The 23,032-nt window shown below is 44.9% G+C and overlaps 1 protein-coding gene across 2 annotated transcripts in view; it reads right to left on the bottom strand.

Moving 5' to 3' along the window:
- Positions 1-23,032, bottom strand: part of DNAH3 (dynein axonemal heavy chain 3) — a 146,856-nt gene that overhangs the window by 31,770 nt on the left and 92,054 nt on the right. For both annotated transcript variants that reach the window (XM_081132049.1, XM_081132050.1), the window contains exons 41-50: positions 14,443-14,546; positions 12,087-12,381; positions 9,835-10,014; positions 8,204-8,327; positions 7,960-8,116; positions 7,593-7,736; positions 5,781-6,447; positions 4,419-4,584; positions 2,724-2,940; positions 641-823 (exon numbers count right to left, since the gene is read on the bottom strand). In XM_081132049.1, the coding sequence (XP_080988175.1) occupies positions 641-823; positions 2,724-2,940; positions 4,419-4,584; positions 5,781-6,447; positions 7,593-7,736; positions 7,960-8,116; positions 8,204-8,327; positions 9,835-10,014; positions 12,087-12,381; positions 14,443-14,546 (2,237 nt within the window). The remainder of the gene's footprint in view (positions 1-640; positions 824-2,723; positions 2,941-4,418; positions 4,585-5,780; positions 6,448-7,592; positions 7,737-7,959; positions 8,117-8,203; positions 8,328-9,834; positions 10,015-12,086; positions 12,382-14,442; positions 14,547-23,032) is intronic.

Here is a 23,032-nt window from a genome sequence, read left to right as displayed (position 1 = left end):
TCCAATCTGGATTGGAAGAGCGTTCTAGGCAGAGGAAACAGCCCGTGTAAGGGCCCTGGGGTGGGAGTGTGCCTTGCTTTTTTGTTTTTAATATGTTTTTATAGATTTCAGAGAGAGGAAAGGAAAGGTAGACAGAGATAGAAACATTGATGAGAGAGAATCATTACTCAGCTGCCTCCTGCACGCCCCCTGCTGGGTATCGAGCCTGCAACCCAGGCATGCGCCCTGACCAGGAATCGAACCATGACCTCCAGGTCCATGGGTCGACACTCAACCACGGAGCCATGCCAGCCCGGCTGCCTTGTGTTATGTAAAGAACATCTGGAAGGCCAGCATGGCCAGAGCAGAGTGAGTGAGAGGAAAGTCACAGAGATGAGGTTAGGTCATATCGGGTCTTGTAGGCCTTGACTCTGAGGGAGACAAAGAATGTCTGAAAAAAGAGACTGCTTCCTGGAGACTGCCAGGGGTCAGGGAGACTTACTTGCTCATCACATCCCCGCTGTGCCCTGCTGGGAAAGTCACCTCCCCTTTTCAAGTCTCACTCTTCCCATCTGCAAGACGGGCGTGACCACACACGTTTGCAGAACTGTGCTGGCCCTAGTGAAGACACTGGCTCCCCCTTCCTCCCAGCCATCTGTACCTTGATGCCCTGAGCAACGGCAGCAGAAGCATTGGCTTCTTTTTCATCCGCCTGCACCATAAGTTTCTTGGCATCGGCTTCTCTCGTCTCCTCTTCAATTTTCACCATCATATTGGCAGTCTCCTCAGACGTCTGGATGAGTTGGGGTTGGAGGGCGGTCAGTTCTACTTGCATGACTGCCACCTAGCAAGGAGACAGAGAGCTATGTCGATGCTGAAACAGCACGGTGGCAGGGTTTGAAACCATTCTCCAACCTGCGTAATGCAGAAGGTTGATTTGAACACGGGATCTATTTGTTGGCTGGAGTTGACCTCTTTGACCTTCAGTACTTAGTAACTGAGTTTACACTATGTGTTGTAGTTAATGAGCACAGTGCTCACCGCTGGACATACAATGATAAACGGAAAGCTTTTAAAAAAGGTATTCCTCCTTGTTGAGCCTACATTCTAGTGTTGGGGGCAGAGAGAGGTAGAACAAAAGCAAGTTAGGGGAAAAAAAAATCTACATTTTTAATTTATTTACTGATTTGAGAAAGAGGAATGCAGGGGGAGAGAAAGTGAAAGAAACAGATTTTGTTGTTCCATCTTTTTATGCATTTGCTGGTTGTTTCTTGTATGGGCCAAGATCGGGATTGAACCTGCAACCTTGGCATATCAGGATGAAGCTCTAATCAACTGAGCTACCGGGCCAGGAAAAGCCTACATTTTTTTTTTTTTTTAAGTCTGTGAAGGAAACATACATGGCTGGATACTTGGGATAGAAGGAACTTTCAAGGCCATTTTTTCCAACAGTGATGTTCTCTTAAACATTCTGTCAAGTAATTTTCTGGCCACTGTTTGAACACCTCTAGTGATAGGAAGCCCCCCACCTCTGAGGGAAGGTGGGGCACTTTTCGGACCACTCAATGCGTTAGATGTTCCTGATGAAGACCTAGAATTTACCCCCACACAGTTTCACCCACTGGTCCTGATTCTGCTTCCTAAGGTCGCTCAGACACTTGTTTGGAGATGGTTTTAGGACCTTGCGCCCACTGCCCTGCAAGCCCAGGGGAGAGAAGCCCAGAGCACTGGCCTGGCTCTGACACAGGCTCTGGGTCATGCACATCTGACTTTCAGTTCTGCCCGACCTCTTGAGAAACCTACTTACTAGGCTGCGTGACTGTGGGCAAGTCACTTGGCCTCTTTGCGTCTTGGTTTCTCTGAGTGAAACTTTCCTATATGCAGCACTGAGCATGTGGTAGGGCTCAAGGAATGTTAACTGGCACCTTCATCCTCTGTCTCTTACAAGCAAAGGACCCCGAGTTGAACCCAGCACCCCCAGGAACAGAGCAACGAAGGACACCCCTCATGTCTCTCCCACCCCTGTGCTGCAGTGTTCGTGCATTTGCTGTGCTCAGCAACAGGACAAACCTACTGTAAATCACTCAGTTGTTTCAGATCTTTATCGGTGTTGAAAATTCCTGTCTTAATGTGGCTCTCATTTTAGATGGCTTGTCAAGATGGCTTGTCCCAGCACAAATGAATTACTAATTCATAGGCCAGGCATTTTGTACTGTGTCAGCTCTTTTAATCTTCATAATAGCCCTACAAAGACCGTTATCACCTATTTAACAGAAGAGGAAACTGAGGCCCCAAGAGGTTCAAAGTTCTATAGCTGGTAAGTTGTGGAGCCGGAATTGGAGGCCAGGACTATCTGACTCTAGGATAACTACTGCCTTACTCTGCCTAGCTCCCCTCTGACAGTATCCAGGCCAGGGCAAGGGTAAGGCAAGTGAGGCACTCACCCTGGGCACAAAATTTAAGGGAGCACCAAAAAATTAGTACTCAAGATAAATAGTATTTAATTGCAATATTTTAAGTAAAAATTAATGCAAAAAAATCCATGGTGAACAAAATAGCAAAATCTTGATTAAAGATAACTCCATAGGCTGGGTTTAGGCTGAAGCAAGTGAGGGAGTTCTGCAAATGCAGCTCAGATGCCGTCTGCATTGGGCGCCCTCTGAATGCTGCATCTGAACAAGAGGCTCCCTGTGTCCGCCTGCTCCTGGGCCTCTCTGTCCCTGGTCTACTTTGGCAGTGCTCACCTGGGAAGCTGCGAAGTCGAGTTTCTGCAGGCCAGTCAGGTAGCGGTTCCTCATCATATCAACCTCTTGCCTCTTGCTATTCAAGAGTGTCTTGAAGGTTAGGATCAACTCGAGGTAGGAGGTGGGGGTGACATAGTTGTGTCTGCGAAGCGTGTTGTAATAATCAAGCGACAGCTCCTTCACGCTCTCCTGGAAATATTTGCACATGGAGATGACCCTGCCAAGGCACGAAAGTGGTCAGGCAGGCCCGAGGCACATGCACGGTTGTTACAGGTGGGAGGATGTTTGAAGGCACACTGAGTGTGGCCCGCGGAATCCCGAATTCTCCGAAGCAGGTCAACAGAGCCGCCAGGAGGGTTGGGGAGGTAGATATTCTTCCTAGAATGATCTTTGACCAGGTAATTTCTATCTCTGATCCCTCTGCTGAATCACCAATGCTTGGGCAGGAGTTCTTACCCTCGGGCAGTCTGGTAAAGCATCTGGACTTTGCAGAATAATGTTTTTAAATACAGAAAGGAAACCAGGATTACACAGGAAAACAATTATGTTGAAATAGAGTTTTCAAAGTATTTTAAAAACCAAATTTGTTTTATAGTCACATATGTGCTTTTTATCAATGCATTAAATTGGGGTCAGCAAACTTTTTCTGGAAAGGGCCAGAGGGTAAATATTTTTGGCTCTGTGGGCTACATGATCTCTGTAGCAACTACTCAACTCTGCCGTACTGTGAAAAAAGTGGCATGGTTCCAATAAAAATTAATTTACAAAAAACAGGCTGTAAACTGAACGTGGCCTATGTATGAATCATAGTTTGCCGACTGCTGCATTAAATAAAATTGGGCAGCAGGCCTGAAAGCTACCATACTTTTGAAGGAAATATCTGTACCGATTAAATGAGTTGTGGGAAAAAAAACCCCACATGATTTCTATGGATAACAAAGTCACAGTCCTGCTAATCCTACTGGGTTTATTGCCTACATTCATCATTTAAGAAAATGCAAAATACCAGCTGGATGTGAGAATGAATATGTAATTATCCCCCATTCATATTCACTGACCCCCTGAATTCTATTCGTGGGCCTTACAGACCCAGGTTAAGGGCTTTCTGGCCTACAGAACAAAGTTCAAAGTTCAAAGTTCTTAAGACAGAACTTTCTGAACCCTGCCTGCTCCATTCATCCATTTATTCAGCAGTCCAGGCATCTGCTCAGCACTAAGGACACACAGGCAGACAGGCAGGTGCACTGCTCCTGCCTCCACGGGGCACCCAGGGGGGTTGACATGCTCATCTCTTCCCTTACTCTAGCCTTTCTTTTAGTTTTTGTGTATCTGTGCTTTGTACATCAAAGAGAACATTTCCTTTATGCTCATAAGAATCCATTCCGTGCCCTTGCAGTGGCGGTGACACGGCCCAGTTGGGAATGATAGCTCTACGACTACTGAAATAACTCCATTATTATAGTCAGGCTCTTGCAGCTGTGACAACAGGACATCTCCAGGACAATTCTGAACAGTAAACTTATATTCTTTTTCAGAAAAAGTGTTTTATTAAATATCTAATGAAATGTCATTTAAAAATATAAGACTTTTATACCTAAATTGAGAAATCTTAAAACAACAACAAGAATAGAGCCAATATCTGGATTTTCAATTTGGAATGTGTGGTTGGGATACTAAGATGCAGCTGACACTTACTCTGCCCGAATATTGTCATCAAGTTCCACATCTTCCAGAAATTTGTTAGCCACCAACTCCAGAGCATCTGTGGGCCAGGACTGGAACCAATCAATCGTACAGCAATTGATGAGTGAAGGGAACATCCTCAGGCGGTTCCGAAAGGCATCCCCAATTGGGCTCATGGCTAATGAGAAACAGACCTTGTCAGTTCCCTTCCTCCAAGGAGGCCCAAGGCAGCAGGCAGGTCTCACCAAGGATTCTGGTGGGGTGGGGCGGTCATGCCTCCTGTTGTACCCCAGGGCTGTAACTGGGAAAGTCATGATGAGTGCCTGGGAAGCAGGGGGGAGTCATGGGATATTTTCGTGAAGTTCTCTGATGGGAATTCAGTGATCGGTCTCCCATACCATTATTGTCCCTTCCAGATCCTTAGGGTCCCTTTGCCAGAGTGGCTTGAGCCCTATGAGCCACTTGCCATGGATGCCTCAAACATAGCTGCTTACAGAAGTCTGGGGGCATCAGCTTATCTCTGACCCCATCCAGCCACAAATTTGGGAGTCTATACCCCAAATGTCATTCATTTTTTATTTGGACTCAAGGTGGTAAAGAAAGTGTGATGCACAGGTAGATATGAGAAGGTCAGTGTGGCTAAAGAAGAAAGAGAGAAGGGGAAGCTTGGTTTGAGACCAGAGTGGAAAGGATACAAGGACAATCTGGTAGGTGGCCTTATAAAACCATAGGTGAGGAATTTGGGTCTTCATCCTAATAGAAAGCAATTTAAGTGTTTTAACTTGCATGTGTGTGTGTGTGTGTGTGTACACAATGATCATATCTGCACTACATGAGAAAAAACCCATCCTGGCTCAGTGGAACAGAAAGTCCTGGAATGGACAAGAGTGGACATAGAGAGAATAGCGAGAAGGCCGCGGAGGTGAGGTCCGGGAGAGAGAACAGCGCTTAGCCAATGTGAAGGTGGCGGCGATGGAGATGAGTGGGAGAATGTGACAGAGCACAGAGGTAGAAAATGACAGGACACAGTAACAAGAGAGATGGTGATCACAACGCCTAGGTGTCTGGATGGCTTGGAAATGCCATTGACAGGGAGAAGACCTCCACGTGTTGTTCTGTGAGGTCACCAGGGTAATGTACTAAAAGAAAGGAGAGGGCTCAGAGAAGAATTCAGAGGATTGAGGAGAGTGCAACAGGGCTGAAATAGTTGTTCAGAGGAGTGGAAGTTCACACAGAAATCGCAGGCACCGATCCCTGGACAAGCGCCGCGGCTGGATCATCCTCAGACCACTGTCAGAGGCCTGGGCGCACAGCACTCAGGAGACCCCAAAACAGCCAGAGGAAGAGGGAAGACTGGGTTTGCTCCTTTCTTACCGAGGACAATGTGAAGGTTCTTTTTCACCCTCTCGATGAAGTAATTATACATAGAAAGAGGAGTGACTTCGATCTTCTCGCCCGCCGTCCTGGCCGCCGTTTGCATCTTCTCCACGAGGTCAGCCTTCTCGTCAGCAGGGAAGATGTTGGGCACGTCGCCTGTGTTCAGAAGCATGTTGATGTCCTCAACGAACGACTCGTCCTTGATCTGGTTGTCAGCAAAAAGGAACACGGTGCTCTTGGTGGCCACACCCACCTGCAGCATGATCTTCTTCAGGTCCTCCCGCCAGTCGGAGTTTGAGTAGTTCTTAGTGATCTCGATCTGGTACAGCTCGTACGAGTTCATGAATGTGGACAGTTTGCTGACACTCTGCCGCCCGCTGCCCCCAATGCCCACCAGGAGCAAGTGGCCTTTGCTCTGCTTCAGGACCCTGCAAATCCGGGAGATATGCTCGATGGCGAACCTGAACATGACCAGGGACATGGGGGCCTTGCTGACGTTGTTGAACTCCCCCAGGTAGTACTCCATGACCACTGTGAGCTGTTTCAGGTCAGTGATCTCATCGTAGATTTTGGGTTCACTTTCTGGTTTGAGGTAGTCTCCAAAAAAGAGGCTGTGGATATTATCATCGGTGATCTTTCCGGTGGGTGACAGGTGGATAAGGACCTGTGGGAAAGACGAGTCTCAGCCAGGTGCTTAGCCTGCGGCCCACCTGGGAGGGCAGCAGGAGGCAGAGAGGAAGGGAACGGGAGGGAGCTGGTTTCCTTCCAGCACACTCTTCAAAGTCACGGCTCATTAACAGTTTAAAAAGACAAAACCAACTATCACATGTGGATCTGATGGTGGCAAAGACTACGATGGAAGGACATTTGGGAAAAGAGTGTGAAAGCGAGGGTCAATCTGCTTGCTAAGTAGGTAAAACATTGGTGGTCAGTCTGTAAGATCCCCCAACGGAGGTGGGCAAAGGATGACACCACTGTTTAAAGCACTTGCTCTGTCACTAAAGACAGGGACAGGGGCTTCCCCTGGCTCGCCCCCTGTGCCTAGAGTAGGAATGTTTTCGATGCTTCCTTCTCCTGCATCACACCTGGTGGTGCTTCTGCACCTGGTCTCTGGCTGCAATGCGAAAATACTTTTGTAGTTTTTCAATGGAGAAATCACAACTTCTTAAACACAGGTAGAACTAGCCCTGGCTGGTGTGGCTCAGTTGGTTGGAGCATTGTTCATGCACCGAAAGGCGGAGGGTTCGATTCCCCGTCAGGGCACGTGTTACGTTGCGGGTTCCATCCCTGGTTGGAGTGCGCACAACAGGCAACCGATTGACGTTTCTCTGTCTCTCTCCCTTCCCTTCTCTCTAAAATCAATAAACATATCCTCAAGTGAGGATTAAAAAAAAACAGAGGTAGAACTAGATGATTCTTAAAACAACTTTTCTTAAATGAAATGGAAAAGAGAAAATATTTATGAATGGGAAACCATGACAATCTTTCACTTGGGTTTACCAGGGCCTCAATCAAACCATGAAAATCCATGATTTATTTCTCAGCTCACAAATTAATGTGACCCTGAAAATGTACAAACAACATCATCATATAGCCAATCACTCTGAATGGTTCCAGCTCTGTAAGTTACCAGGGAAGCGGAGCACATTGGGCGCAGTGGTGTATCACCACATCAAGGGACTGTGGCTCAATGCTGTTACTTGAGATTCAGAGAGCAGGGCTGAGAGTCCCCATAGGAAGGGAGCCTGAACTCCGAGACGAACAAAGTCAAACATTTCTGAGGCCAAGTGACCACAGGATCTGGCTGACCTTCTCCATGGTGTGCTTGAAGCAGTTAGAGGTGGTTTCCTTCACCATGTTGAAGAAGACCTGTCTGTCCTCATCGTCGATCAGACGGTCATAGAAGACCCGATAAATCTCATGGATCCAAAGTCGGACAAGCTTTTCCACATCCTGAAAATCCAGAGGTGATTATTTGAATGAGTGGAAGAGTGTGCTTGAGGTGGAAATTCTCAAATAGTTTCTAAATCCTGCGGTTTATGTGAGATTGAAACAAGATAATGCTTACAAAATGTTGGACACCATGCCTAGCACAGAGTCAATGCTTATAGAAGTTAGCTATGACTATTAGGATGGTGCTGAATGATCTTGGTTAACAGAAACGACAGTGGCTGACCTGCAGATGGGTGTGAGGACAGAGCAGCACCCCTTGGATCACCCGCGAGAAGTCCCGCAGGTTAAAGACGTAATGTGACTTGGTGGGAGTTGGCAAGAAATTCTCCACTGCAGCTTTGTAAATTGTCATAGTAGCCTGCACCAGCATCTTTCCATACCTTGGGAGGAAGAAGGTAGACCAGTCAAGGAGGGGCCAGATCTGAGGACCCCAGGCCAACATCCTGGAAGACACAGGAACCTCTTACCTTAAGAATATCACGTCGAACCCTTTCCCAAAATGCCAGTCAGCAATTGAAGTAAAAATCTTGGTTAAAATGTCATCCTCAAAGGCGTTGATGGAAATGACATTTAGATGGCGGGTGAATCGCCCTGGAAAACACGTGCGCACACTCTTACTTCTTGGGCCTAGTGAGTCTGTGACATGGGGGTTGGTTTTCCCTCTGCCTTAATACTCCAGAGCTGTGCTGTCCAATATGGCAGCCTCTAGCCACATGCGGCTATTTAAACTTAAATTAATGAATAATAAATAACATTACAGATTGATTTTCTCAGTCTCACTAGTCACATTTCAAGTGCTCAGAGTAACATGTGGAGAGTTTGCTGCCGCACTGCGTGGTGCAGTCACAGAACATCCTCCAGGACTGCAGAAGTCTGGGAACAGTGCTAGTGTAGCACTCAAGCTTGTTTTTAAAATACAAAGGCACTATGTGATCATTGTATAATAGTCAAACAATCAGAAATATTTTTATAGAAAGGGAGCATCGCCTTTCATTTACCTCCTACATGCCAAGTCCATTCTTCCCCCTAAATTAACTGCTATTAATTTGGTATCCTTACGTATCTATATTTGTCTAATATTAGCTATCTATATATTTATACCTATATCTATATATCGGCTTCATTGAGATATAATTCATAGTCATTTTGATCATCTGAAACCCATTTTCTAGTAGATTCCTAAGAAAGGGCTTATGAAAAAAATCTCTGAGTTCCTGCATGTTGATGACAGTTTTGCTTTTATACTTAAAAGTCAGCTTTGCTGGCTATAAAATTCTTGACTTTCATTTTATTCCCTTGAGTATCTTAAAAGTTATTCTATTTTCTTATGGCAGAAAGCATTGCAGTTGAAAAGTCTTGAGATAATCTAACTTTATTTCTCTTATAAGTCACGTGCTCTTTTTGCTCAAATGCCTAAAAGATTTTTTCTTTTTCTTTGATGCCCAATACTTATTCTAGTGTATGTCTTGATAGTGATCCCTTTGAGTCTGTAGTCTTAGGTACATGGTATAGCAAATACAATCACCCTGCCCATTTTTACCACTGAGAAAGTCACAGAATCTGAAGTCTGGAAATGGTACTAAGATTCTTATGCAAGGATGTATTTCAGAATATAAATATGGATCCTGGGTGGATCAAGTTGCACCTGAAGCAAATATGCTCCTAAACTATTAGGTGATGAGATGGTGTGGGAAGGGGATCTTATTTATTTGCTTACTATCATTATTATTTATTATTATTACTTTGCTTAGGCCACTTTTAGTTGTCTTCTCTTTGGCAATATGAGGAATTATAACAAACACAGAAGGTGAAACTCTCACGCACCCCTAGTCGAGAACACCTGACCCGTCCTCCCTCCTGGAACACGTTGGACTCCTGAATACTCCTGGTCATCTGAGACTCTCTGTTCCTCTTCTCATCCTATTACCACAACTTCCGACATGTAGTCTTCCTGCCACTCCCTGGAGCTGACCCAAACCACTCTGGCTACGGTCTCAACACACTTTTCCCCGCCTTCCATCAGGACAGAGTGCCCGAAGGTGGTCTGGCTCTGCCCAGGGGTGGGGGGTGAGTAGCAATAAACTTCTCTTTCACGTACCAGTAATGTCATTCCTTCCTCCCCCGGGGGGTCCCATGGCTGTCACAAGCAGCAGATCCACGATGTCTAGCTTGCTTGTGTCTTTCTTGTCAAACCAGTAACCATGGTCAATCCACTGCCTCAGGAGCTCAATGGGGGGCTGGGCCCCATACTCCTCTTTGGCTGGCATGTTGAGGTCATCTGGGAAAGAAGCCAGGGCCACACACTGTAAGTTTATGGGATCCTCTGCTCTCACAGGAGGCAAAGATGATTCTCCCTCCATGGGAGGGTCCATGCCCAGTTGTCCCACTCCTACTCTGGGCAGGGCTCAGCCAGTGAAGGTTTTGACCCTGTAGCAAGAGGCTTTCCTGGGTTCTGCCCATTGTGACTTTAAGGATGCATGGATTGGCATCAACAGGCATTTCATTTTCCCCCATTCCCTCACACAAAATATATTGATTGTCTACTGTATGCTAGACATTTTGTTAATTTCTGGGGATATGTAAGGAAGACAGTCATAATCCCAGCTAACAGGGTATTTAATTTGACCAGCAGGTAATAGTTGAACTCCAATGTTGTGGAGCAAGGCTTTGGACTAGGACTTTTGGGGAACAAAACCAAACTGGCAAGTGTAGATTGTGACTGTCTCGAGGGCAGGAACTGACTTTCCCCTGGAGCACATTGCCCAGTCCCTGCACATAGGAGGCACTCATTAAAATGGAAGCCTTTTAATTTCTCTCCAACAAAATATTGACTGAATGCCTGGTTTGTGTCAAGTAACATTTTAGGAGTTTAACACTTATTATCACACTTATTATCTCATCTAAACCAAATAATGACTTTGTAAGGAAGACAGTATTACCTTTATGTTGGAGGTGAGGAACTGAGCATCGTGGGAGTTAAGTCACAATAAGCATAGGGTTAAAAAGTGAGATTTGAATCTAGATCTGTTTGACTGCAAAGCTTAAACTGTTTGTTTTTAATTATTTGTTTTACTTTTTAATTGGGCTTATTGAGATGACATTGGTTAATAAAATTACATAGGTTTCAGGTGTATAATTCTATAATACATCATCTGTTATTGTATTGTGTATTTACCACACAAACTGTTTTTGGATATACCATCACAATAGGAAGGGAAAACAGGTTGGAAGAAAGAAGAAAGGGAGAAAAATAAAGGAAAAATAAAATAGAAGCCCTTCCTTTAAAGAGCTGATGCTAGCTGGCAAGGATATAAATACATGTAATATTCATTATTGATACACGAATTTTATTTTTTTTAAAATTGATTTTAGAGAGAGAGAGAAAGGGAAAGGGAGAGAGAGAGAGAGAGGAACATGGATTTGTTGTTCCGCTTATTTATGCATCATTGGTTGTTTCTTGCATGTGCCCTGACCAGAGATCAAACCCGCAACCTTGGTGTATCAGGACAATGCTCTAATCAACTGAGCTACCCACTTGGGGCAATATGTGAATTTAAAAGACAATGAAATAACTGAGAAGAGTAGGGCATTACTGTAACTAAGTGAGAACTCTAGTGGAAAATGTATTTGGCACCAAGCATCTTGGGTTTGGGTCACAGCTCCAGAATTTTCTAGATGTTTGACTCTGAACAGGGAATTTAACCTTCTGGAGCCTCAGTAAACTAACTAGTAAGGTGATAACGATGGTGTATAACCTCACAGCGTTGTGAAGCTCAACAGAGATAAGTGAGGAAGTGCTTTGTAAACTGGTAAAATCCTGGGAAATACCAATGTGCTTATTTCACAAATATTTCCTTAGCAACTATTGGGTTCTTCATTCACTGAGAACATATTTATCTGACACAAAATGGAATAGGGGTCTTATCACAAGTGTGTGTTGCTTTTGGAGATGCAAGAGGGCCAATCCCCTTTTGGAACCGTGTCTCACCACGAGGTCCCCTTGCCTGGCCCAAGGGCTCAGCTTGACCCCCGGAGAAACCGGGAGCCTGGCGCAGGCCCGGAGGCCGGACCGTGTCTCGCTTACTGAAAAGGTGGCATGCAGAACTTGGTCAACAAATACTTGGTAATGGATTAAGGAGATGGAAGAAGAGGCAAAATTAAAGACGCAATACAGGGACGGAAGAAGAAACAGGGACGAAGAGAGGAAAGAGGAAGGAAGGAATACTAAGTTATATTAACCAGAAGCATTTTCTCTCTGAGAGAGAAAGGGAACTGTAGAGGGCCCTGCAAAGGGAGGTGCAGCTCGGAGTGGAAGCACCTGGTTGCGTCTGATCCAGACCAATGCCTTACCCACAAACACCACTGCCTTCTTCCCTATGGGAGGCCCAAAGAGGCCCTTCCGCCGTCGATCCAGCTTGGACATGATGATATCCTGGGTCTGATTGGCTGAGGTCCTGGCTGAAAAATTGATGCAGTTGGGCAGGTAGGTATTTTTGGGAAGGCGGAGGAGGAAGTTGTTGGTGATGGCTGATTTGCCGGTGCCTGTGGGTCCCACGAACAGCATGGGTACCTCATGGTCCAAGTAGGTTTTCAAGAAGAAGGACTGCCGGGCTGTCTCCATTGTGGGGATGATGAGTTCTGAGACCTGTACCCCAAAGACACGGAAGAGCCTTGGCACTGGGTCTTGGCATTCAGAAGACTCAGTTCCACCCTTACTATCCATTCAGCTCCATCCCTTCTCCTTTTTACCTCGAGTGAGTATTTAATAGCTCCAGGGGCCTCGGTTTATTGATCTGTCAAATGGGGTAATAACGGCACCTAGTTCATTGAGCTCATGCATGTAAAGACGGGTGTTATTGTCCCTGGTTCACAGATAAGGAAGCTGAGGCCCAGAGCTTGAATCCCAGCTTGTCTGATTCCAAAGTCTATATCGTTAACCACTAAACTGCTTTATTATAAACACTAATTACAATAAGAATGGGTCTGTAGCTGCTGCTCTCTGAGAGCGCTGCTTTGAACCAGCCTGTCTGCCTCCCTGCCACCTCTACTGCTTGGCTGAGAAGGGTGAGGTGTGACCCTCAACCCCTTCTCCCTGCGCTTGCTCCTGACCTCTTTTCCCAACATCCAGATTCTTGGTTCTCGGGCCCACCCCCTCTTAACCCCTTTCCAATATGGGGATTGTGACACTCTTCCTGGCATTTAGACCCTAATTGGACTCTAAGGGCTTCATCTTGGGCTCCTGGAATCCCTCCTACTTTGGGTAGAACACCTTACCTTAGCTGCCTCTCTGAACCCAAACCCTGTCATCAGCCACTTGGCCCCGTTTGGTCCCTCCATGGGGGCAGAGGGAGGGGTGGAAGGTATGTCTCATGTTGAAGTCTCCTTATATGTCTAGGCTGGAAGGGGCTCGTGAACATGGGGCCACTGCGCTGCACACCTCCAGGGAGCACCGTCACACTGTGGTTTATGAAAATGGTGCCAGCTTGGTCTGTGCAACACGGGGGCCTGTGCATGCTGGGACACAAAGGCTCGGCTTCTTTATAAGTAACTTGATCAAAGGAAGAAGGTGAGACAGGGCAAGGGAATTGCCGTGGAGAGATAGAGAATTAGTAGGTGCTGAGCTAAGGATATTTTGCCTGTATTATCCGCCCCGCAGTCTTCCTAGTAACCCTCAGAGGCAGGTGTGTAATTAGCTCAAATTTTCAGATGAAAAAAACTGAAACTGGAGGATTGCTACTAACTTGTCCAAAGACATATCCAGTAAGTGATGCTGAATGCAGAACCAGGTGCAAGATGCCTATTTTGCTACCAAGACTGGGAATTTATAGCACGTTGGGTTTCATAGCTTTTTTATTGTCAAGGACAAGGGAGAAAATTTTGCAACAGAACTGAAAATATTTTCTGCATGAGACTCTTCTATCTGTATGAATTCAGAAAGATTTGAACCCCCTGGAGTTCAGGTGACTGAGCTCTTTCAGGAGAACTGACGTTTAGGATCTCAGTGCTGGGGGGGTCTTCACAACACTCAGCACCCCAGGGTGGGCCCTGAACTCAGCACACGCAGCTATGGTCCTGCCTGCTGTCTGACTTGACAATATTCCCACTTGCCCATCCACTGTCTACCACCACCCAGGGCCTGAACGATCTGCCATCACCCAGAAAGATAAATTATATCCACCAGATACTACACAGAGTCATAAAAGTGCATCTCTAGAAAAACATTCCACAAGGAAATTAGGAGAACCTGTTTTGCTGAGAATGCTGACAAGGAAATCTTTCTCTGGGGATTTAAAAAAAGGCAAGTATCCTTTCTGTCTGAGATACCTGAGAGGTGCAGTGATGACCACCTAGCATTATTGATAATGGTAATAATCAGAAAAGCAACCACCACTGACCTGCACAGAGTATATGCCACATGTTCATGTATATTGTCTCCAAACTTTGCAACTGTTGTTGAAGTTTTTTTTTTTCTTTCTGTTATTTTGAGGTTGAATAAACTGAGGCAGACAGTGCAGGCTGAGTAAGAAATCTGGGTCTCCCTGATTTTAAAGTCCATGCTTTAGAAGGCGGACCCCAGCTCATGTCTGAACCTTTTTCTAAAGAAAGCTCTTTAAAATGCTAACACAGAACTGAGGCTAACTCTTTTACCTTGGAGGATTTAGGTCATTTTGGAAACCAAAGTTCCATGGCCAATCCCTCTCTTTACCTTGGCCTTAGCTGGGATATTTTCCTCTTCTTTGGTGATATACTCCGTCCATGTGCACCAATGTCCGCTACCATGCTTGAGGAAATAAAAGTCATAGACGCTTCCTGGACCAAGAGAAACAGAACAGGGCATTAGCACGCCAGGGTTCACACGTGATATCTGAGGTGGTTAACTACTTCAGCTGGAGGCACCTGCAAAGGGTAGCTCCCAGGACCTGCACAGTGTGGTGAAACGCACACATTGCTGGTAACTGCATAATCTGGAACAACACCTTTTTATTTTATTTTATATCTTTATTGACTTCAGACAGAGGAAGGGAGAGGGAGAGAGAGAGATAGAAACATCAATGATGAGAGAGTCATTGATGGGCTGCCTCCTGCACGCCCCCGACTGGGGATCAAGCCCGCAACCCGGGCATGTGCCCTGACCGGGAATCAAACCCCGATCGCCTGGATCCTAGTCGACGCTCAATCGCTGAGCCACGCCCGGCCGGCACTTCATTTCTTTTATTGTTGAATAATATTCCATTGTATGGATGTATTATATTTTACTTATTTATTCATCAGTTGATGAACATTGGATTGTGTCCACTTTTTGGTCCTTACTAATAATACTTCTCTGAACGTTTGTGCAAGTTTTTGTATGGACATATAGACGTATACCTAGGAGTGGGACTGCCAGGTCATATCGATACTGTCGTAATTATCTGGGTATTATTTAACAGGAAAGGAGTAAAGGGAAGGCTAAATAATATAGGCCTGCCGCTTACACAGCTTTGCCAGGAAGCTGCAGTTACCATTCTCCAAGTCTGTTCCCCACCGGTCACTGCGAGAAGGGACTGGACAATAGACACATGCCCAGTAAGGTGTGGGCGATGTGGGAAGATGCTTACCTGTCACACCTGAGACCAAGTCAGTGGCCAGAAGAGACGTGGCCATTGCAAGGGCAGGAAACCTGAATATTTAGGTTCCTGGACCAAGGAGCCCTCTCTCTTGGCTCCTGGCCCTCTCGCTCTCTTGGGGCTCCTGTTGCAGGGGCTCGCTCCCCTGCATTTGCCCAGTGGCCCAGGGCCGTGTGGCCTCCACACAGTGGGTTAATAGACTGGATCTGCCTGAGGCTGAACTGGGTCCAGCTGCAGCATAAGACGGGAACTCTGGACACTGCCCTGCTTCTGGCTTTGCTCAACCCACGGCGGCCCCTCTTTCAGGACTGGCTTAAGGGACATGGGACTTTGGACCCCGGGAATGTAACTCCAGCAATAAAGCCTTTTACCGCATCTCACTCTCCCGTGGGAGCTTCTGAAAATGCCTGTTTCAATGGCGCCCCGAGAGGCCCGCTCCCACCAGTGACGGAGAAAATTGATTCTCCGGTGACAGCATGCTGGCTCTGTTAGCGGCTGAGGAACCGGTGAAGTAAGCTGTGCAGAGCCGCGGGCCACCCCACCCGCAGCCCGGCGCCAGGGCTCCTTCCCGCTCCATCCCGCCCCTGAGCTGGCATCGGACTGTGTCAGACCCGCGTTCCCCGGTGGCCATCGTGCTGAGCCTCTTGTCCTGTGCTTGCCGGCTGCTCTTCTACCTTCTTTGAAGAAATGTCTATTCGGTTACTTTGTCCATATTTTAATGGGGTTATTTGTCTTTTCATTATTGAGGTGTAGTACTTGTTTATGTATTATAAATACATAGTCCCTTACAGGATACATGATTTGTAAAAGAAATTTCACTGATGTCTGTGGGTTGTCTTTTCACTGTTTTGATTTTGAGCTTTGGAGCACAAAAAATTTTAATTTGGATAAAGACCCCTTTACCTCTTTTTCCTTTCGTTGCTTGTGCTTTTGGTGCCTCATCCAAGGTCATGAAGGTTTGCACCTATGTTTTCTTCTAAGAATTTTATAGTTTTAACTTGTGAATTTAAGTTTGTAGCCCATTTTGAGTTCATTTTTGACTATGGTGTGAAGTAGAGGTCCAAATTCATTATTTTACATGTAAATATCCAGTTGTTCCAGCACCATTTGTTGAAAAGGTTGCTCTTTTCCTGTTTAATTATCCTGGTCCCCTTGTTGAAAGTCGAGTTACCATAAACATGAGAGGCTTATTTCTGGACTCTCAAGTCTATCCCATTGATCTCTATATATCTACCCCTTTGCAAGTACCACACTGCTCATCTGTGAATGTTTTAAAAAAATTAAATTCATTTTATCACAAAATTTTCGCAGCAGACATATTTTCTGTTTCTTAGGTCATGCTTTCATTTAGGTTCTTACTCACCCCCCACCCCACCTCTCTTGTCTGCATTATTGCCATACCGTTGCTCTGATGGGATCGGCTAAGTTCTTGACATCTTTCCCAACATTGTCTGGGGCCAGTTTATCTCCAGTACTTTCTTGACCACAACTAAAGAATTGGTGCATGGCTTTTTCTTCTGTAGCCCGAGGTTATAGGGATTAGGTGAAAAGAAGGGCAACCTGGGATCTGTATTATCTTCCTAAAATATGGCCAGCTTTCTTGAACTATCAGTCCATGCCACTCCCACCCCAGCTAGCGACATGCCCCACACTCCTGTGGGACTCAGCGCCTGTCCCTAACCCAGCACGGAGCTCTGGAGGGTACAAACCCTGGTAGTTTCCCCCATTTCTCCTAAGGTTCTGCATAGTTATGCGGAGGTCTCATGCTTGGGGGTTTCTCTTAGACATTTTGCACGGCTGCCCAGTCACCCCGGCAGTCCTCTTTCCCCAGGCTGGTGATCACCAGTAAGAGCTCTCGCGACCGTGTCAGCGCAGCCCTTTCCTCTCAGCGCCACTCTTTGGAGGACAACAGGGTGCTGGGTTCAGGTCAGAGATGCAGCATGCCAGATCTTCTGTTTCTCTCCCAGTCCACCACTTTTCAATGTGTATAGAATCAGGTTGTAATGTTTTCTTTAGTTGTTGCTGGGCAATTTTTAGGCTTAAAATTGTTGTTATTGCTCATTTCATTACGTATTAAAAGAGGGAACTCTTGTTATCCTACCTCTGCAGCGTGACCGAGAAGTCAGTCTGGCACAGCACTTTTAGGAAGCCATCTGGCACTGTGCTTATAGAGCAACAGAAATGGCTTCTAGTCTAAGTCAGAAATCCTACTTCTGGGAATTTATCATAAGGAAATAATTTACCATGAAAATAATCTCTATGCATGAGTATGCAGCACCATCTACGATAGCAAAAATTTAGAAATAATTTACGTCTCACATCAGGAGTGCAGTCAAAATGATGTCGTATAAGATGAATGGAATATTTTGCAGTCAATTAGAATGATAGTTACAAAAGCTAAGTAAAAACATAGGAAAATGCTCTAAGAAAAAAATGACAGCCTGGTCGGGCATGGCTCAGCGGTTGAGCATCGACCTAGGATCCAGGCGATCGGGGTTAGATTCCCGGTCAGGGCACATGCCCGGGTTGCGGGCTCGATCAATGAATCTCTCATCATTGATGTTTCTCTCTCTCTCTCTCTCTCTCCCTCTCCTTTCCTCTCTCTGAGATCAATAAATATATATTAAAAAAAGAAAAAAGAAAAGAAAAAAATTACAGATAAAAATAGAAGAAAAAGAATAAAAAATGTAATTATGGCCCTGCTAGTGTGGCTCAGGGGTTGAGCATCGACCTAAGAACCTGGAGGTCACCATTCAATTCCCAGTCAGGGCACATGCCCGGGTTGCAGGCTCCATCCCCAGTCAGGGGCATGCAGGAGACACCTGATCAAGGACTCTCATTATGGATGTTTCTCTCCCTCCCTCTCCTTTCCTCTCTCTGAAATCAATTAAAAAAACACCTCATTTACAAAAAAAAAAAAAGGAATATGTACCACTATGGCAACTATGTGAAGAGATGGAAGCAGATGGCAAGGCAGAAAGATTTTTTTGAAACCCAAAATAGCTGTATCAGGGAGGTATGAACAAACAGACACTTTTTGGTCATTTTTATTTAGCAGAACTGAATTGTTTTTACAATTAAAAAAAAAAAAAAGACACTAAAAGCATGATTCAGAAAAGCATTTATCCCTTCTCCCTTACTGAAGTTATTAGCTTTGTGGCTTGAGATTCAACTGAATAAAAGTGAATTTACCAGCTGCATAACCTTGGCCAAAGGTTACCATTTGCACATCTGTAGAATGGGCCTGGTTTTATGTCAAGCCTAGAAAATCAATGTGGAGGGTGCATGAGCTCTGGGCACACAGAAAGCACTTGATAACATTTTGTCTTTGTTGTCGTTAGATTCCTACGCACTCTGTGCTGTGACTGTTACTCTAACTCTTGTCCATGAGCAAGGGCGGGAAGGGAAAGAAGCGTAGAAATACAGGAAGACAAGGGATTCCTATTACCTCTGACATTCCCGTACCAGCTCCATTCTCCTCTCCTTCACTTGGGAGAGTGAGGAAAACTTCTCAACAGAGAAGTGAGTGAGTTTTCAAAGGGCACACAATAAATGGGTAAATAGAGGGAAATTTAGCAGTTTCTGCACAAATAAATCCCTGGGTTGACAGACAAGGATTCATGTCAGATGATGTGAACCCAACACTGGGAGACTCCCCGGAGGCCTGCTTGCTTCCCTGAATGCATGCGCCCTTGTAGTTCGCCCAGCATTTATCTGAGAGGTCCATTCATGCCATGGCCCCTAGATCACGAGGAGCCCTGCAATGTCCCAATGTCCCTGAGGTCAGTGAGGGCCTGGCTGAAGCTCTCACCATGAGAATTTTAACCCTGAGCCCTTGTGGAAAGGCTAGAAGGGCATGTAAAGTTCTTAAAGATGGTTAAAAGAAAGCATACTCAAAGACAGACAGAAGAGTCCACTCCACATATCGTATAAGTCCACGTGTATGAAGCGTCCAGAAAAGGCAAAACCATAGAGAGCTGTTGAGCAGCTGGCTGGGGCTGTGGATGGGGAAAGGATTAATTGAAAATAGGCATGAAGGACCTCACTGGGGTGATGAATGCTCTAAATTTAGTCTAATGATCATGTTCTAGATTTGGATTATGGTGAGAGTTGCACAACTAGGAAGCTTACTAAAACCCACTAATTTGCACACTTCAATGGGTAAATTTTATGGTATGTAGATTGTGCCTCAATAAAAGTGTTATATAAAAAAAGACAGTAGGGGGACGTGGAAGAGGGAATAGAGGGGACAAATGGCGATGGAAGGAGACTTGACTTGGGTGGTGAACATACAATACAATATACAGATGATGTGTTATAGAATTGCACACCTGAAACCTGTATAATTTATTGACCAATGTCAACCCAATAAATTCAGTAAGAAAGGAAAGCATACTTAGCACTTAAAACCTATCTTTTGATTCAAATGGGTTCCGTCTAGGAGCTTTGCAATTTCTTATTAAAGTACTCACAAAGGCACAAGAGAAAGAAGTAAAATGATGTCACTGAAAACAAAGGCCAAAAGAGCGTGGGCAGCACTTCTTCTAACTAGATAGTAGATGAGAAGCATTGAGAAATCTTAGCTCGAGAGACTGCCTGAGCAAAGGCGTCCGAGTCCGCCCGGTGTATTCCTAAGGGCCCCTCCAGGTGCAGAGACGCAGGTTATCTCCCACGCAGAAAATCAGGCGGCTGTTCCTGTGCCCTGCCAGGCACTGCGGGTGAGGAGGCTCATTTTCCTCTTTCCCTGGCCAGGCCATCTTTCTATAGCTGAGAGGGCCAGCAGTGTCCCAGGCCACAGGGAGTAAGATGAAAGAGACAGGTGTGGCGCCTTAGATCAGTGGGGCATGTCCTCCAAAGTGAAGAGACGCACATGCGCCTCTGCGGGAGGAACTTCCTTTCTGCAGAATGTGCCCACCTGAAGCAAGCAGAAAAGGCTGCCTCCCACAGATGGCCTCAGCTGGTCATATGTGTCACTGGATCTTGGCCATCCCATTGCTCCTTACTCTCGAGCAGAGCTCTCAGCACTTGGGTTTATTTTTAAGGTGTTTTAAGGTATCATTTAACCTGATCACATCCAAAAGCAGTGAGAATTTTGAAAACTTGCAGGAAGAGAGACGTATGATTACCATGGAGACTTTCTATGGACATGCTCACATTAATCCCTTGTAAGGTGTCATTTTAGTCTTATGAATGGCGTTTTTAAAATCAAGCCTGCTTTTCTAAAAATTGAATTTATTGGGGCTACATTGGTCAGTAAAATTATGTAGGTCTCAAGTGTACAGTTCTACAATACATCACCTGCATACTGTATTGTTTGATCACTAGCCAAAGTCTAGTCTCCCTCTGTCACTGTTTACCCCCCGTTTGCTCTCTTCCACCTGCCCCAACCCCTCTCCCCTCCGGTAATCACCACACTGTTGTCTGCGCCCTGAGGTGTTTTTTCTTCTTAATCCCTTCACCTATTTTACCCAGCCCTCCAGCCCCCTCCCCTCTGACAGCTGTCAGTCTGTTCTCTATGAGTCTAAAACCAACACTGCTTTTAAGTAGAGTAGTTGCTGCAAGAGAATATACATGAAGAAGCCAGTTTGCACTACATGCGAGGCATTATGATGACTTTACACTGCATCAGTTAAATAGGATGTGGAGGGAGGAGACAAGGCCATTAGAGTAGACAGGACATGCTAGAGGGGAATGTCACCTAGGAACTGAGTGGGAGATGCCCACATCACTAACCCTCCCTCCAGATGCAGAAAGGAAGGAAAGATGTCATCACTAAGTGAGCCAAGAAGGGGCCCAATGGCCCTTCATGCACTATCTCTGCTGACGCAGAGCATGAACAGATTGATCTCGAAGGGTGGGGAAAGCAGGAAACAACATACAGAACCCATGAAAAAATAAAGTAAAGGAATATAATATAAAGATTATACTTGAAGAGTATTCCTCTGAACCTTTTAATGCAGGACCCAAAACCAAATTTCAGGAACCTGTATGGTTTCTGAAATAGGGTGCAAAAACCCTTAAAAAATGAAATAGGAACAGAAAGCCATAAGGAGAAAACAGGCTTGAATAAAAAGGCATGATAATAAAGATGCCTTTTATTAAAGTTGATAAAGATGATGTGATGATAACAGCAATAAAAACAGCTAATATTTATTGGATATTGCCTATATACCATGCTTTATTCTAAGTGTTTTTACATATATGAACTCATTTAATTCTTATAAGAATACCATAAATGCATACTATTATTATTGTTCCTATTTTATAACTGAGAAAACTAAGTGGGATTAAAGAACATGCTCAAGTTCACCCAACTGCTGAGTACTGGAGCCAGGATTCAAGCCCTGATGATTCGCTCCACAGCCTGTGCTTTTAATCATTACCCCGAGAAAGGACAGCAAGGAAACAACATACAACAGCAGAGTTAAAATAGTTTAAGATAGTGAGAGCATAACTGAAGGTGTGGGTGACTCCTATCAATGAAAAGTCTATCTAAAAAGGGCAAAAACACAAGAACATGGAAAGAGGAGATGATAGCTATGGAAGCCAGAGGGTAAAACTTTCCCTTGCTGACGGAGAAGACTCATCATGTTCCAGGGAAATTAAATAAAAGGAGACCTACAGCCACAGTCTGTTAGAAACAACCTTACCATAGAACATTTTTTAAAAAAGAACACAAACAGGTAAATCAGAGCATATGAAAAACAAACAGCTGCTATATGTATGTATACATATGTAAAATTCAACCTCACCTCTAATTAAAAAGAATATATTTAAATTAGATGCTATTTTCACACTTCAAATGTGAACAGAACACCAAAAGACATGAGGCAAACTGATAGAACTGCAAGGAGAAATAGAAAAATCCAATGTTATAGTTGAAGACTTCAAGGCCCCTGATCAGCAATGGACAGAGAGCAGGCAGAAAATGAATGGAACATAGTGAAACTGAACAGTAGCATGACCATTCGACTGGATCTAACCGACATTTTATATGACTTTATCCAGCAACAGCAGAATACATTCTTCTCAAGCTTACACAGATCATTCACTAAGCTAGACCATATTCTGGGTCATCTCCTTGGGCAAGGGAAACAAAGGAGAAAATAAACAAGTGGGACCACATCAAAATAAAAAGCTTCTGCACAGCAAAAGAAATCATCAACAAAATGCAAAGGGAGCCCACTGTATGGGAGAACATATTTGCCAATAACACATCTGATAAATGGTTAATATCCAAAATATATAAGGAACTCATATAACTCAACCAGAGGAAGACAAAAAATCCAATTAAAAATGTGCAAAGGATGGGAATAGACACTTCTTTAACGTGGACATACAGATGGCTAAGAGACATATGAGAAAATGCTCAAGGTCACTGATCATCAGGGAGATGCAAATTAAAACAATGAGGTGTCACCTCACACCTGCCAGAATGGCCACCATCAACAAATCAACAAATGGCAAGGATGTGGAGAAAGGGGAACCCTGGTACACTGCTGGTGGGAATGCAGACTGGTGCAGCCACTATGGAAAACAGTGTGGAGTTTCCTCAAAAAATTAAATAAGGATCTGCCATTGGCCCCAGTGATCCCACTTCTAGAAATGTAATCTAAGAAGCACAAAACACTAATCAGAAAGACTATATGCACCCCTATGTTCACAGCAGCATTATTTACAACAGCTAAA

This window comes from Miniopterus schreibersii (assembly GCF_964146895.1).
Source record: "Miniopterus schreibersii genome assembly, chromosome: 3".
NCBI classification, from domain to species: Eukaryota; Metazoa; Chordata; class Mammalia; order Chiroptera; family Miniopteridae; genus Miniopterus; species Miniopterus schreibersii.
This window is presented reverse-complemented; position numbering and strand designations above follow the sequence as displayed.